At 39.0% G+C, this 12500-nt stretch overlaps 2 protein-coding genes across 4 annotated transcripts in view; one reads left to right on the plus strand and one right to left on the minus strand.

Moving 5' to 3' along the window:
* Window positions 1–12500, minus strand: part of LOC136844316 (uncharacterized) — a 303767-nt gene that overhangs the window by 186357 nt on the left and 104910 nt on the right. The window contains exon 2 of one of the 3 annotated variants that reach the window (XM_067113287.1): window positions 7399–7550. The exons of the other annotated variants lie outside the window; for them this stretch is intronic. The gene's annotated coding sequence lies outside the window, so the exon portion shown is untranslated. The remainder of the gene's footprint in view (window positions 1–7398; window positions 7551–12500) is intronic. 3 annotated transcript variants of the gene reach the window in all.
* LOC136844301 (ABC transporter F family member 4-like) lies at window positions 2449–4478 on the plus strand. Its single transcript, XM_067113274.1, has 7 exons — window positions 2449–2512; window positions 2712–2818; window positions 3020–3136; window positions 3191–3291; window positions 3342–3481; window positions 3714–3847; window positions 4362–4478. The coding sequence occupies exons 1-7, from the start codon at window positions 2449–2451 to the stop codon at window positions 4476–4478; spliced, it is 780 nt and encodes a 259-aa protein (XP_066969375.1).

Below are 12500 nucleotides of genomic sequence, written 5' to 3' on the forward strand. Positions count from 1 at the left end.
CCCTTGCCTTTCAAATATAAAACCCGGGTTCGATCCCGATATGAGCCAGAAATTGATTTCCGCTCCGCACGTAGTTGTGTGTTGATTACTTCTAACACACATACACACACACACACATATATATACTGTATACATATAAATATATGTGTGAACGTTTGTGTGTATATATGAATATACCTATCATCTGGAGAAACAAATCCGTAGTGATGTGTAGGCACATATATTTATAGCTAAATCTATACAGATTCCCGAAAGCTCTCTGTAGTGATTTAATTCTAAATACATGTACCCATACATAACTGTGGATTTGTTTCTCCATTTCAAGACTCATACTACTACGAGTATCTTTTAATTATCAGTATCACCTTTACGCCTTTTCCCTTGAAAGACGTAGCTCTTCATTGGATGGGTCGATTTCGTACTCGGCTAGCACTCTCCTAGGCCCGCGTTCGATTCTCCGGCCGGCCAATGAAGGATTAGAGGAATTTATTTCTGGTGATAGAAATTCATTTCTCGGTGTAATGTGGTTCAGATTCCACAATAAGCTGTAGATCACGTTGCTAGGTAACCAACTGGTCCTTAGCCACGTAAAATAGGTCTAATCTTTGGACCAGCCCTAGGAGAGCTGTTAATCAGCTCAGTGGTCTGGCTAAACTAAGGTACACTTAACTTGAAAGACGTTATCTACACCTACACCCTGTATCATGTTCACCCCGTATGGGGGGTAGAAAGTCGTCAGTGCACCTCATACGGTGCACTGTAGGCATTACTTGAGGTTCTCCCAAGCTGCTAAGTAACCAATTGGTTCTAGCCACGTAAAATAAGTCTAATCCTTTCGGGCCAGCCCTAGGAGAGCTGTTAATCAGCTCAGTGGTCTGGTTAAACTAAGGTACACTTAACCTGAAAGACGTTATCTACACCTACACCCTGTATCATGTTCACCCCGTATGGCGGGGGGGGGGGGTTAGTACCGTCAGTGCACCTCATACGGTGCACTGTAGGCATTACTTGAGGTTCCTCCTGTTGCCAAGTAACCAATTGGTTCTTAGCCACGTAAATAAGTCTAATCCTTCAGCTCCTAGGAGAGCTGTTAATCAGCTCAGTGGTCTGGCAGTAAAACTAAGGTATACTTAACTTCTTTTTTCTGCATGGTGCTTTGTCCCTAGCCTCAACCCCCTTCTTGTTCCTTTTACTGTACCTCCTTTCATATTCCCTTTCTTCCGTCTTACTTTCCTAAACCCTCTCCTAACAATTGATTCTTACTGCAACCGCGAGGTTTTCCTCCTGTTACACGTTTCAAACCTTTTACTGTCAATTTCCGTTTCAGCGCTGAATGTCCTCATAGGTCACAGTGCTTGGCCTTTGGCCTAAATTCTGTATTCCATTCAATTCAATGCATCATGCTAAATACCTAGGATATTTCTCTCTAAGTACAGTCTAGACAAAAGTTGGTCAGCCTTGCTGATCAAATGGTTACTTTACAGCGTAGCGGTTAACGCCAAAATTGTCCCAGTAAACATATAGTGGTATAAATAGTATTATAAATAATTATCTGACCATTTTATGATAGTGGACGTTATTACGATTTTAAAGTAAAACTCACTTAGTGGATGTTGTTGCAATTTTAAAGTAAAACTCACTAACCACTCGTACACAAAGCATTTTCCAATTCCCCATTGCTCTTTAGTTCAAGAGTGTAAACTGAATAATGATAATAAGAGAGAGAACGAGAAAGAGAGAGAAAGGAGAGGCCTCATTGTAAAAGATACGCCTTTGAATACTTTTTTCTCCTTCACTTTTTTTCATATCTACAATTACAAAATTCATTTATACAAAAACGATTTTTTCTTACATTTTATAAGCCAAGTGTTTAACTCATTTAAGCCTAACGCTTCACTGGGACAGAACTAATCGAGAAATATAATAATAATAATAATAATAATAATAATAATAATAATAATAATAATAATAATAACCTTTATTAAGGCTCAGGGCCATATACATGGAATGTACAAATACAATACACTCAATCTAGATACATAAGTAACATGATAACAGTAAAAGAGAACGATTTCCATCCCCTTCCATCTTTGAGTAAAATTCTGGAAGAAAAACAGAGATTTCCTAAGAAACTTCATCCGAAAATAAAGGCTCCTACGTCTCTCTTTCCCCTGCTTTGGGTAACACGGAAACCAGGGCCGAGATTCCTTTTCGGCCCCGTTTCTTGCCCAGCCTTCGGAAAGGAAAGGAAGGAAGCAGCAACGGAACTAGAAATAGAAGGAACATCAAATGGAGCGAGAAGGGGAGTATCATTTGGAGAAAGTTGTTCCTCTGGCGAAGGATTGGTCCAAAGGACGCGAGGCGGGCACTTGGGATGGCGGAAGGAAGGAGAAGGAGAGATGGAAATGGATCGGAAGGATAACTCCAAGGATGTTCTGAGAGTGAAGGATGGGGTCAAATGATTTAGACCATTTGGAAGAAGAAGAGGAGGAGGAGGAGGAGGAGGAGGACTGTGAGTAAGAGGGGTAATTTAAGGGAAAAAGAATAAGCTAAAGTTATTTGGAATAGGGGCGGAAGAAGAAGAAGAAGAAGAAGAAGAAGAAGAGGAGGAGGAGGAGGAGGAGGTGAGAGGAGGAGGAGGAGGAGGAGGGAGGAGGACTGTGAGTAAGAGGGTTAAGGGAAAAAGAATAAGCTAAAGTTATTTGGAATAGGGGCGGAAGAAGAAGAAGAAGAAGAAGAAGAAGAAGAAGAAGAAGAAGAAGAAGAAGAAGAAGGAGGAGGAGGAGGAGGAGGGGAGGAGCAGAGGAGGAGGAGGACTGTGAGTAAGAGGGGTAATTTAAGGGAAAAAGAATAAGCTAAAGTTATTGGAATAGAGGAGGAGGAGGAGGAGGAGGAGGAGGAGGAGGGAGGAGGAGGAGGAGGAGGAGGAGGAGGAGGAGGAGGAGGAGGGAGGAGGAGAAGGACTGTGAGTAAGAGGGTTGGGTTAAGGGAAAAAGAATAAGCTAGTTATTTGGAATAGGGGGCGGAAGAAGAAGAAGAAGAAGAAGAAGAAGAAGAAGAAGAAGAAGAAGAGGAGGAGGAGGAGGAGGAGGAGGAGGAGGAGGAGGAGGAGGAGGGAGGAGGAGGAGGGAGGACTGTGAGTAAGAGGGGGGTAATTTATGAAAGAATAAGCTAAAGTTATTTGGAATAGGCGGAAGAAGAAGAAGAAGAAGAAGAAGAAGAAGAAGAAGAAGAAGAAGAAGAAGAGAGGAGGAGGAGGAGGAGGAGTGAGGAGGAGGAGGTGGACTGTGAGTAAGAGGGGTACTTAAGGAAAAAGAATAAGCTAAAGTTATTTGGAATAGGGCGGAAGAAGAAGAAGAAGAAGAAGAAGAAGAAGAAGAAGAAGAAGAAGAAGAAGAAGAAGAAGAAGAAGAAGAAGAAGAGGAGGAGGAGGAGGAGGAGGAGGAGGAGGAGGAGGAGGAGAAGGAGGAGGAGGAGGACTGTGAGTAAGAGGGTTAAGTTAAGGAAAAGAATAAGCTAAAGTTATTTGGAATAAGGGCGGAAGAAGAAGAAGAAGAAGAAGAAGAAGAAGAAGAAGAAGAAGAGGAGGAGGAGGAGGAGGAGGAGGAGGGGAGAGGAGGAGGAGGAGGAGGGAGGAGGAGGAGGAGGAGGAGACTGTGAGTAAGAGGGGTAATTTAAGGGAAAAGAATAAGCTAAAGTTATTTCTGGAATAGGGGAAGAAGAAGAAGAAGAAGAAGAAGAAGAAGAAGAAGAAGAAGAAGAAGAAGAAGAAGAGGAGGAGGAGGAGGAGGAGGAGGAGGAGGAGGAGGAGGAGGAGGAGAGGAGGAGGAGGAGAGGAGGAGGGACTGTGAGTAAAAGGGGTAATTTATGGGAAAAAGAATAAGCTAAAGTTATTTGGAATAGGGAGGAAGAAGAAGAAGAAGAAGAAGAAGAAGAAGAAGAAGAAGAAGAAGAAGAAGAAGAAGAAGAAGAAGAAGAAGAGGAGGAGGAGGAGGAGGAGGAGGAGGACTGTGAGTAAGAGGGGTAATTTAAGGGAAAAAGAATAAGCTAAAGTTATTTGGAATAGGGGCGGAAGAAGAAGAAGAAGAAGAAGAAGAAGAAGAAGAAGAAGAAGAGGAGGAGGAGGAGGAGGACTGTGAGTAAGAGGGTTAAGTTAAGGGAAAAAGAATAAGCTAAAGTTATTTGGAATAGGGGCGGAAGAAGAAGAAGAAGAAGAAGAAGAAGAAGAAGAAGAAGAAGAAGAAGAAGAAGAAGAGGAGGAGGAGGAGGAGAGGAGGAGGAGGAGCAGGGAGAGGAGGAGGACTGTGAGTAAGCGGGAGTAACTTAAGGGAAAGAGAGGTAAAAAGTTATTTGGAATAAAGGAAGAAGAAGAAGAAGAAGAAGAAGAAGAAGAAGAAGAAGAGGAGGAGGAGGAGGAGGAGGAGGAGGAGGAGAGAGGAGGAGGAGGAGGAGGAGGAGGAGGAGGGGACTGTGATTAAGGGAGGGTTAAGGGAAAAAGAGTAAGCTAAAGTTATTTGGAATAGGGGCGTAAGAAGAAGAAGAAGAAGAAGAAGAAGAAGAAGAAGGAAGAAGAATTGCGTTATGTTAACATTAATGTCAAATAAATTCTGGCATTTTCCCTCTGAAAGGCAGAAGGGAGAGGAAAACGAATGACCAGGCCTTGTCTACGCCTGGAGGAGGAAGAAATATTGGGAATTAACCCAAAGAAGACTATTCAGAGTTAACTTTAGAATGCTGAAGGGTTATAACATTCAAGTTCCAAAGCTTGGTAGTAAAAGGAATGAAACAAGTAAAAATTGCGCCGAAGCTTCTTCGACGCAATCGAGTTTTCTGTACAGCCGGTTGCAGCATATAATCAAGGCCACCGAAAATAGATTTATCTTTCGGTGGTCTCGGTGTATTTGTGCATGAGCCGCTCATGAAACTTTAACAACGGCCTTGTAGGGCTCATCCTATATCGTTGCCAGAAACACGATTATAGCTAACTTAACCTTAATCAATAAAACTACTGAGGCTAGAGGGCTGCAATTTGCATGTTTGACGATTGGAGGGTGGATGATCAACATTCCAATTTGAAGAACTCTAGCCTCAGTAGTTTTTAGGATCTGAGGGCGGACAGAAAAAGTCCGACAGAAAAAGCGGACAGAATAAAGGGACGGACAGACAGTGGGCACAATAGTTTCTTTACAGAAACCTAAAATGGATATGCTTTAGGAGGAGGCCGGTAAAGGGGCTTAGAAAACCATTTGAGGAAGGGGAACAGTGAGAAAAATTGATTAATTAAGGATGCCTAAATTTTCATAAAGAGCAATCCCTCTGTGTTTAAGCTTATAAATTTTGTGAAAACAAAACAAGGCATACAACTATGATGCATAAAGCACTGAATTGCAAAAACTGGCACCTTAAAAGAGATCAAATATTTACCACTTCGATCTAGATTTCTCTAGGATAGTTTTTCCTAGTATTCTCAGGTATAGATTCGATAAATAAGTTGAGGAATACTGCTGCTAATTATATCTTACACTAATACCCTTCTTCATAATCATGATTTTCCAATTAATGTCTGAATACAATGGATGATTGTGTGTAGATCCGCGGCGCAATCCCAGTGTTAATGACTGAACTGAACTGAACTGCATATAGAATTTCGGCCAAAGGCCAAGCGCTGGGACCTATGAGGTCATTCAACGCTGAAAGGGAAATTGACAGTAAAAGGTTTGAAAGGTGTAACAGGAGGAAAACCTCAAAGCAGTTGCGCTATGAATCAATTGTTAGGAGAGGGTTAAGGAAGTAAGATGGAAGAAAGAGAATATGAACGGAGGTACAGTAAAATGAATGAAAGGTGTAACAGGAGGAAAACCTCAAAGCAGTTGCACTTTGGAACAATTGTTAGAGAGGGTGGAAAGTTGGATGGAAGGAAGAGAATATGACCGGAGGCACAGTAAAATGAATGAAAGGTGTAACAGGAGGAAAACCTCAAAGCAGTTGCACTTTGGAACAATTGTTAGAGAGGGTGGAAAGTTGGATGGAAGAAAGAGAATATGAACGGAGGTACAGGAAAAGAAACGAAAGGGGGTTGCAGCTAGGTGCCGAAGGCACGCCGCAAAAACCTTAAGTAATGCCTACAGTGCACAGCACGAGGTGCACTGACGGCGCTACCCCCCCTACGGCGGACAATGTTAATATCGCACGCTTGAACGTTAATCTTTTCGTTTAGCGAAACAACAGAGATCGGCATAAACAGATCCGTCCGTGATACTCGTATTACGCTTCAGATACGAAACATTTGAATAACCGGAATAAATGACTGTGGAATTCGATACCGCATAATAAAGGCCGTGTCAGATTTATTTTGCTCGTTGTTAGTCTTGCGAAATTTGAGCTGAATGCGATATTAAGAGAATGTATTACGAATTACCAATACAATTACAGTCGTATATTATCATGCTCATGCTCTCTCTCTCTCTCTCTCTCTCTCTCTCTCTCTCTCTCTCTCTCGTTATTAGTGAACATTACGTCTCTCCATATGTTTTTCAAAGCATCCTGTCCTTTTAAAAATAAGGAGACCCAATTCAGTCGTATATTATCATGCTCTCTCTCTCTCTCTCTCTCTTTCGTGTTACTGAACATACGTCTCTCCATATGTTTTGCAAAGCACTCTATCCTTTTAAAAATAAAAGAGGCCCAATTTAGGAAGCAATTGAAGGTTCCCGTTACATATTAATGGACTAGTTCTTAAATGGAGGAAAGTCATATATTTTGAATACGGACGAAAGAAAAGTTATCGGGAGCTTACAGGGTTACAGGAAAATATATTCGAACTTCCTAGCTTATAGATTTCAATCTATATTCTAAACCAATATTCGTTTTGACGTTGACATCTATCTTTCTACCATACGTGTGCGTACAATGATCAGTGTAAATATTAATGTTCTAATCAGACAGATAATAGCCAATATAAAACTGTGTAGAAATTCTTATAATCTACTATATCAGGCGTTCAGTATTAGAAGGGGCTCTCGCTCCAACTTTTGAAAATGGCGTTTTTCGCGTGATCAGCTTTAAAATAACCCCCCCCTTTTCCCCCCCAAAAAGGGGGTGGGGTTGAACTATAACTTTTTTATGCATACTGTTCTATTCCTGATCGCCAATACTTCACCTCATGCAAAATTCAACTTTGTATCTTAAAAAATACAGAAATTAGAGCAGGTTGAATGTCCAACACTTTGACGGCTTATAACTCAAAGATTTTTTTGTGGCGAGAGGCCATTCTAATGCTGAACGCCTCATATATATACTCTAGAATACTTAATTTCTAAGACAGAGTATTTTATACAACATCGAACATCCGCTTCTACTCGCAGCTTTAGACAATGAAGGAAACCTTCAGCGACTTACCTCGCCTTCCTCCTTCAGCGATTTTCACCCAAGTCTCTCGAGCGACGGGGGAACGCGGGAAGAGTAAATGGACCGGAAGTGAGGTAAGAGAAAGAAGCCGCAGGGAAAATCGGAGAGTCTCTTTACACCAAGAGATGCCGAACGGCTCGAAACTGGAAGAAGAAGAAGAAGAAAATTGGAGCAATGATATATTTGTCTTGTGTAAATACAGCAGTCTTTACTGAGTTTCTTCTTCTTGTGAAAAAGATTATTGGTTGTTTGCGCGTCTTGAAAGTTATTGTCTGAGGAAACTGGTTTTTTGGTAGTTGAACGAAGATGTAATCTTTGAAAATGTTACGTGGATTTTGAAAGTCAATTCAATTGAAGGGATGGCGAACCTTTACCTAAAAGGACTTGAAAACTGAATTGAACTGAACTGAATATAGAGTTTAGGCCAAAGGCCAAGTGCTGGGACCTGTGAGGTCATTCAGCTCTGGAAAGGAAATCGAGAGTAGGTAGGTCTGAAAGGTGTAACAGGAGGAAAACCAGTTGCACTATGAAATATTTGTTGTGAGGGCGGATAGCGAGTTAGAAGAGAGAGAATATGAACGGAGGTAGAGTAAAAGGAATGAAAGAGGTTGCAGCTTTTCTTCTGATCGAATTTTAGAATTATTTGTTCGAACCATGTTTAAGTTTTGTTTGGTTAGAGTATTTTTTATAACATATGTTATATATGTGTAACGTACAAACTCGATCTGTACTTAATTTCATCATTACTGTGTCCTTTTAATATTCTCTCTCTCTCTCTCTCCAGAAAGTTTTACAGAAATCATTTATACATTAATATAGTTATTAATGGGCCAATTATTTAAAAATATATCCGGTAATCCGGTCATAAAATTTGACTCTCGTTAAAATACACGTTTACCCCCAAACTTAATAACTTACGAATGCGTGGGCGAGCGAACTCTGGTATACACCAATTCACCCACTTTTATCGCAAAAAGTTCCCGAACCGTTCGTTCCCTCCTCGCGTCGGATTCCAAATCATCGGTAACCGGGAATTAAGAGCTTGAAAGTTCTTTTATTTGTCTGGACTTTAAATGAAAGCAGACTTTCTCATATAACAGCAGCTCCTCAGTTAGCCATTCGCCCTGATTGCATTGCCAACCTTGCGAACACTTCGGTTTTCTGACGCCACCGATCGGCATCAACTTTTCCGCGATTCCGAAATGGAAGACTGTGAGATCTCTATTAGTATTCTTCTCCTTCTTCTTCTTCTCCGTCGAGACTTCTCAGATAAAAGGTTGGGATTATGGCCCCTCCACTCCTTTCGACTTTGAGATAAATCCTGGTTCTCATCACTCGCCTGTTTTCTAGCGATTTATTCGAACAGTGTTCTCTTATTGCTCCTTCCCGCAGGATCGTCTGAATCCCCTACCTCGAGTTCTAGATCTAATCTTTCTTGAAATTGTAAAAGATTTTCAGACCAATTCACCTTATCCGCTGGTTTCCCAATTTTGCTATCCAGTCTTTTCCCACATTTTGCAAACAGAAAATGATCATTTTCTTCATCACATCTTAAAATAATGTTTATTGTCAACTCAGCAATGCAAAAAAAAATTAATGTTACTCTGTGAAGAAGGTTTATGAATAAAAAGCGCTGTAGTGATAATTTCAGTATGGGTATTTGAATTAAGAGAGAAACAATTTTATATGAATGAAAATATTAATACCTCTCTACAACAAAGTGGCAGCCAACATCAAGTGAGATAGCTTAAATAAATATAGATCAGAATGATGCATATATTATATTTTTACAGTGGCAGCAAATTGCTTCCTTACTATAATCATATATTTTTGTAAATGCTTCGCGTTATGGAATGTAATGGAATATATAGTTTAGGCCAAAGGCCAAGCACTGGGACCTATGAGGTCATTCAGCGCTGGAAAGGAAATTGAGAGGTCACAAAGGAATGAAAGGAGTTGTAGCTAGGGGCCGAAGGGACGCTGCAAAGAACCTTTACTAATGCCTACAGTGCACCCCGTGAGGTGCACTGACGGCGCTACCCCGCTACGGGGACTTCCTGTTATGATAAAGTACTTGTAAGTAATAAGTTATTATTCTTTGCTGTTTAGTAGCTATCATTACCCTCAGACTGGATAAATAGCTTCATATTAATATTACATTCAATAGTAATAATTTATCCCTAAGTGGAAGTTTCCCTACGTACCTCCGGTGATTCTGTAATTCTTAATAATTGCTGATCTCAATCGTTTTATTTTTCAAGTATCTTGTTAAATCTCAACCCTTTTCCTCTAAGAACAAAACTCAGTATTTCAAAAACATATAATACTTCGTCGTTTGTTAATTAGGACTTAACAAATATATCTCCTTTCATCTTTTGGTAATTATTAACCGAGATACCATCTACATAATTAGAGGCTTGCTATGACGAAGAAAGGATTCCCTTGGTGATCCAGATGGTCACTCTAATAGCTTTATCCACAGGAAATTAATGAACACTACATAGGAAAAATCTTAAGACCTTCTCGTCTACCTCATGTCTCTGATGTAAGTCCGAGATAAGTCGTACCATTTTCTTGCTGCGATAACAATCTCGGCAATGATAACAATCTGTTCTTATCTGCTGTTACTTGGAGATTGTTCCGAATGAGTAGTGAGCTTTGGGTAACATTTCTTGTCAATTATTGTACAAACAGGCTGGAAATGCGTATTAATTCAAAGCGCCAGTGGAAAAAAAGTTTTCTGGTGTTCCGTAAAAGGAAACTATTGTGCCGACTTTGTCTGTCCGTCCGCACTTTTATTCTGTCAGCACTTTTTCTGTCTGCAATTTTTTCTGTCCTCAGATCTTAAAAACTACTGAGGCTAGAGGGCTGCAATTTGGCATGTTGATCATCCACCCTCCAATCATCAAACATACCAAATTGCAGCCCTCTAGCCTCAGTAGTTTTTATTTTATGTCAGGTTAAGTTAGCCATAATCGAGCTTCTGGGAACGGTATAGGATGGGCCACCACCGGGCCGTGGTTAAAGTTTTCATGGGTCGCGGCTCATACAGCATTTATACTAAGACCGCCGAAAGATAGATCTGTTTTCGGTGGCCTTGATTATACGACGTACAGAACGCTCGATTGCGCCGAAGAAACTTCGGCGCATTTTTTACTTGTTTAATAAAGAGTTTAGAAACCCGAATTTTTTTAGAGGGAGAGAGAGAGAGAGAGAAAAAAAAAAGACATTGAAAGCTTCAGCATTGTACAGCCTCTGGGAAGTTGATTTTACACTTTCTGTGTCACCATAAATTAGAAGTTAACGACCGGCTACAAAGTACTTCCTTGCCGCCTCTTCATTACGTTTTCCTGACAACCTCTCTCTCTCTCTCTCTCTTTAATTCCCGCAACGACGCGCTATATCCCTAAAGTCTTTACGTCTTAGCTAATTCTTCTTTTCAAGTGCCATAATCCTCAAGTCTCATTTGACGACAGGGCTGGAGTCATTATTCTAATTGATTTCTTAACTCATTTCAAGGATTGCTTGGATGTATTTAATTATTTCTTCAAAAACCAGGAAAGCGGATCGCGGGGATGCACAAGTACTTGGTGCTCGGAGGGAGAGCAATGATCTTTGTTACTGTTATTCCATTTCCTTCTTAGAGATTTGAGCGACGGAAGCAAAAGAGATTTGAACCAGATCAGTAGCACTTGGTTTTTATCCCATTCTACGTGCATATGTTTTCTGGAGCTACGGAGAATATCCACAAAATTACACAAAATGGTTCGTGCTTTATCTCAATTTTCTTGATATTTTTTATTTTTTATAATTAAAGAAATTCCCATGGCCACAGGCATGAAATTATGCCGATATCTATGCATTAAAAACGAAAGCAAATATTTTCTATTCTGAAAAAAAGTGGTTATCTTAACTTTATTCTGAAAAAATGGCTATCTTATCTTAACTTTATTCTGAAAAAAATGGTTAACTTATCTTGACTTTATTCTGAAAAAAAAATGTTACCTTATCTTAATTCTATAATAATTCATTAAACGTCCAGTGTTTTCTGAACTAAATACCTAATATCATTATGGTTTAATAGGAGTTAAATTACAACGTATTCTAAACTAATAATTATTATTATTATGCTTAAATAGAATGAAAAAATTCTAATTAAGACTAAATTAGTAATTATTATTACTATGTTTAAATATAATGAAAATATTCTGATTAAGACTAAATTAGTAATTATTATTATTACTCTTAAATATAATTAAAACATTCTAATTAAGACTAAATCAATTATTATTATGCTTAAATACAATGGAAAAAATTCTAATTAAGACCAAATTAGTAATTATTATTATTATGCTTAAATATAATGAAAACATTCTAAAACTAAATTAGTAATTATTATTATTATGCTTAAATATAATGAAAAATTTAATTAAGACTAAATTAGTAATCATTATTATTGTTTAAATATAATGAAAAAATTCTAATTAAGACTAAATTAGTAATTATTATTATGCTTAAATATAATGAAAAAATTCTAATTAAGACTAAATTAGTCATTATTATTATTATGCTTAAATATAATGGAAACATTCTAATTAAGACGGTAATCTGATAGAAATTATTAGCCTTTCTTAATTCTTATGACGAAAAAAATTTCCATCAAATTTGTCTGTAATTACTGATCTACTTGAAGAGCAGAGGCCATCCAATGATTTTAATATGACGTCGGTTTCGCAATACAGTTGATTTAGGTTTAAACTACATTTTTATAGTTTAATTTTCTGAAAAGAGAACTATTGTGACAGCTTTATCTGTCCGTCCACACTTAATTCTGCCCGCCCTCAGATCTTAAAAACTACTGAGGTTAGATGGTTGCAAATTGGTATGTTGATCATCCACCCTCCAATCATCAAATATACCAAATTGCAGTCCTCTACCCTCACTAGTTTTTTTATTTTATTTTATCTAAGGTTAAAGTTAGCCATAATCGTGCTTCTGGCAACGGTATAGGAGAGGCCACCACCGGGCAGTGGTTAAAGATTCATGGGCCGCGGCTCATACAGCATTATACCGAGACTACCGAGAAATAGATC

This window comes from Macrobrachium rosenbergii, chromosome 12 (genome assembly GCF_040412425.1).
Source record: "Macrobrachium rosenbergii isolate ZJJX-2024 chromosome 12, ASM4041242v1, whole genome shotgun sequence".
NCBI lineage: Eukaryota > Metazoa > Arthropoda > Malacostraca > Decapoda > Palaemonidae > Macrobrachium > Macrobrachium rosenbergii.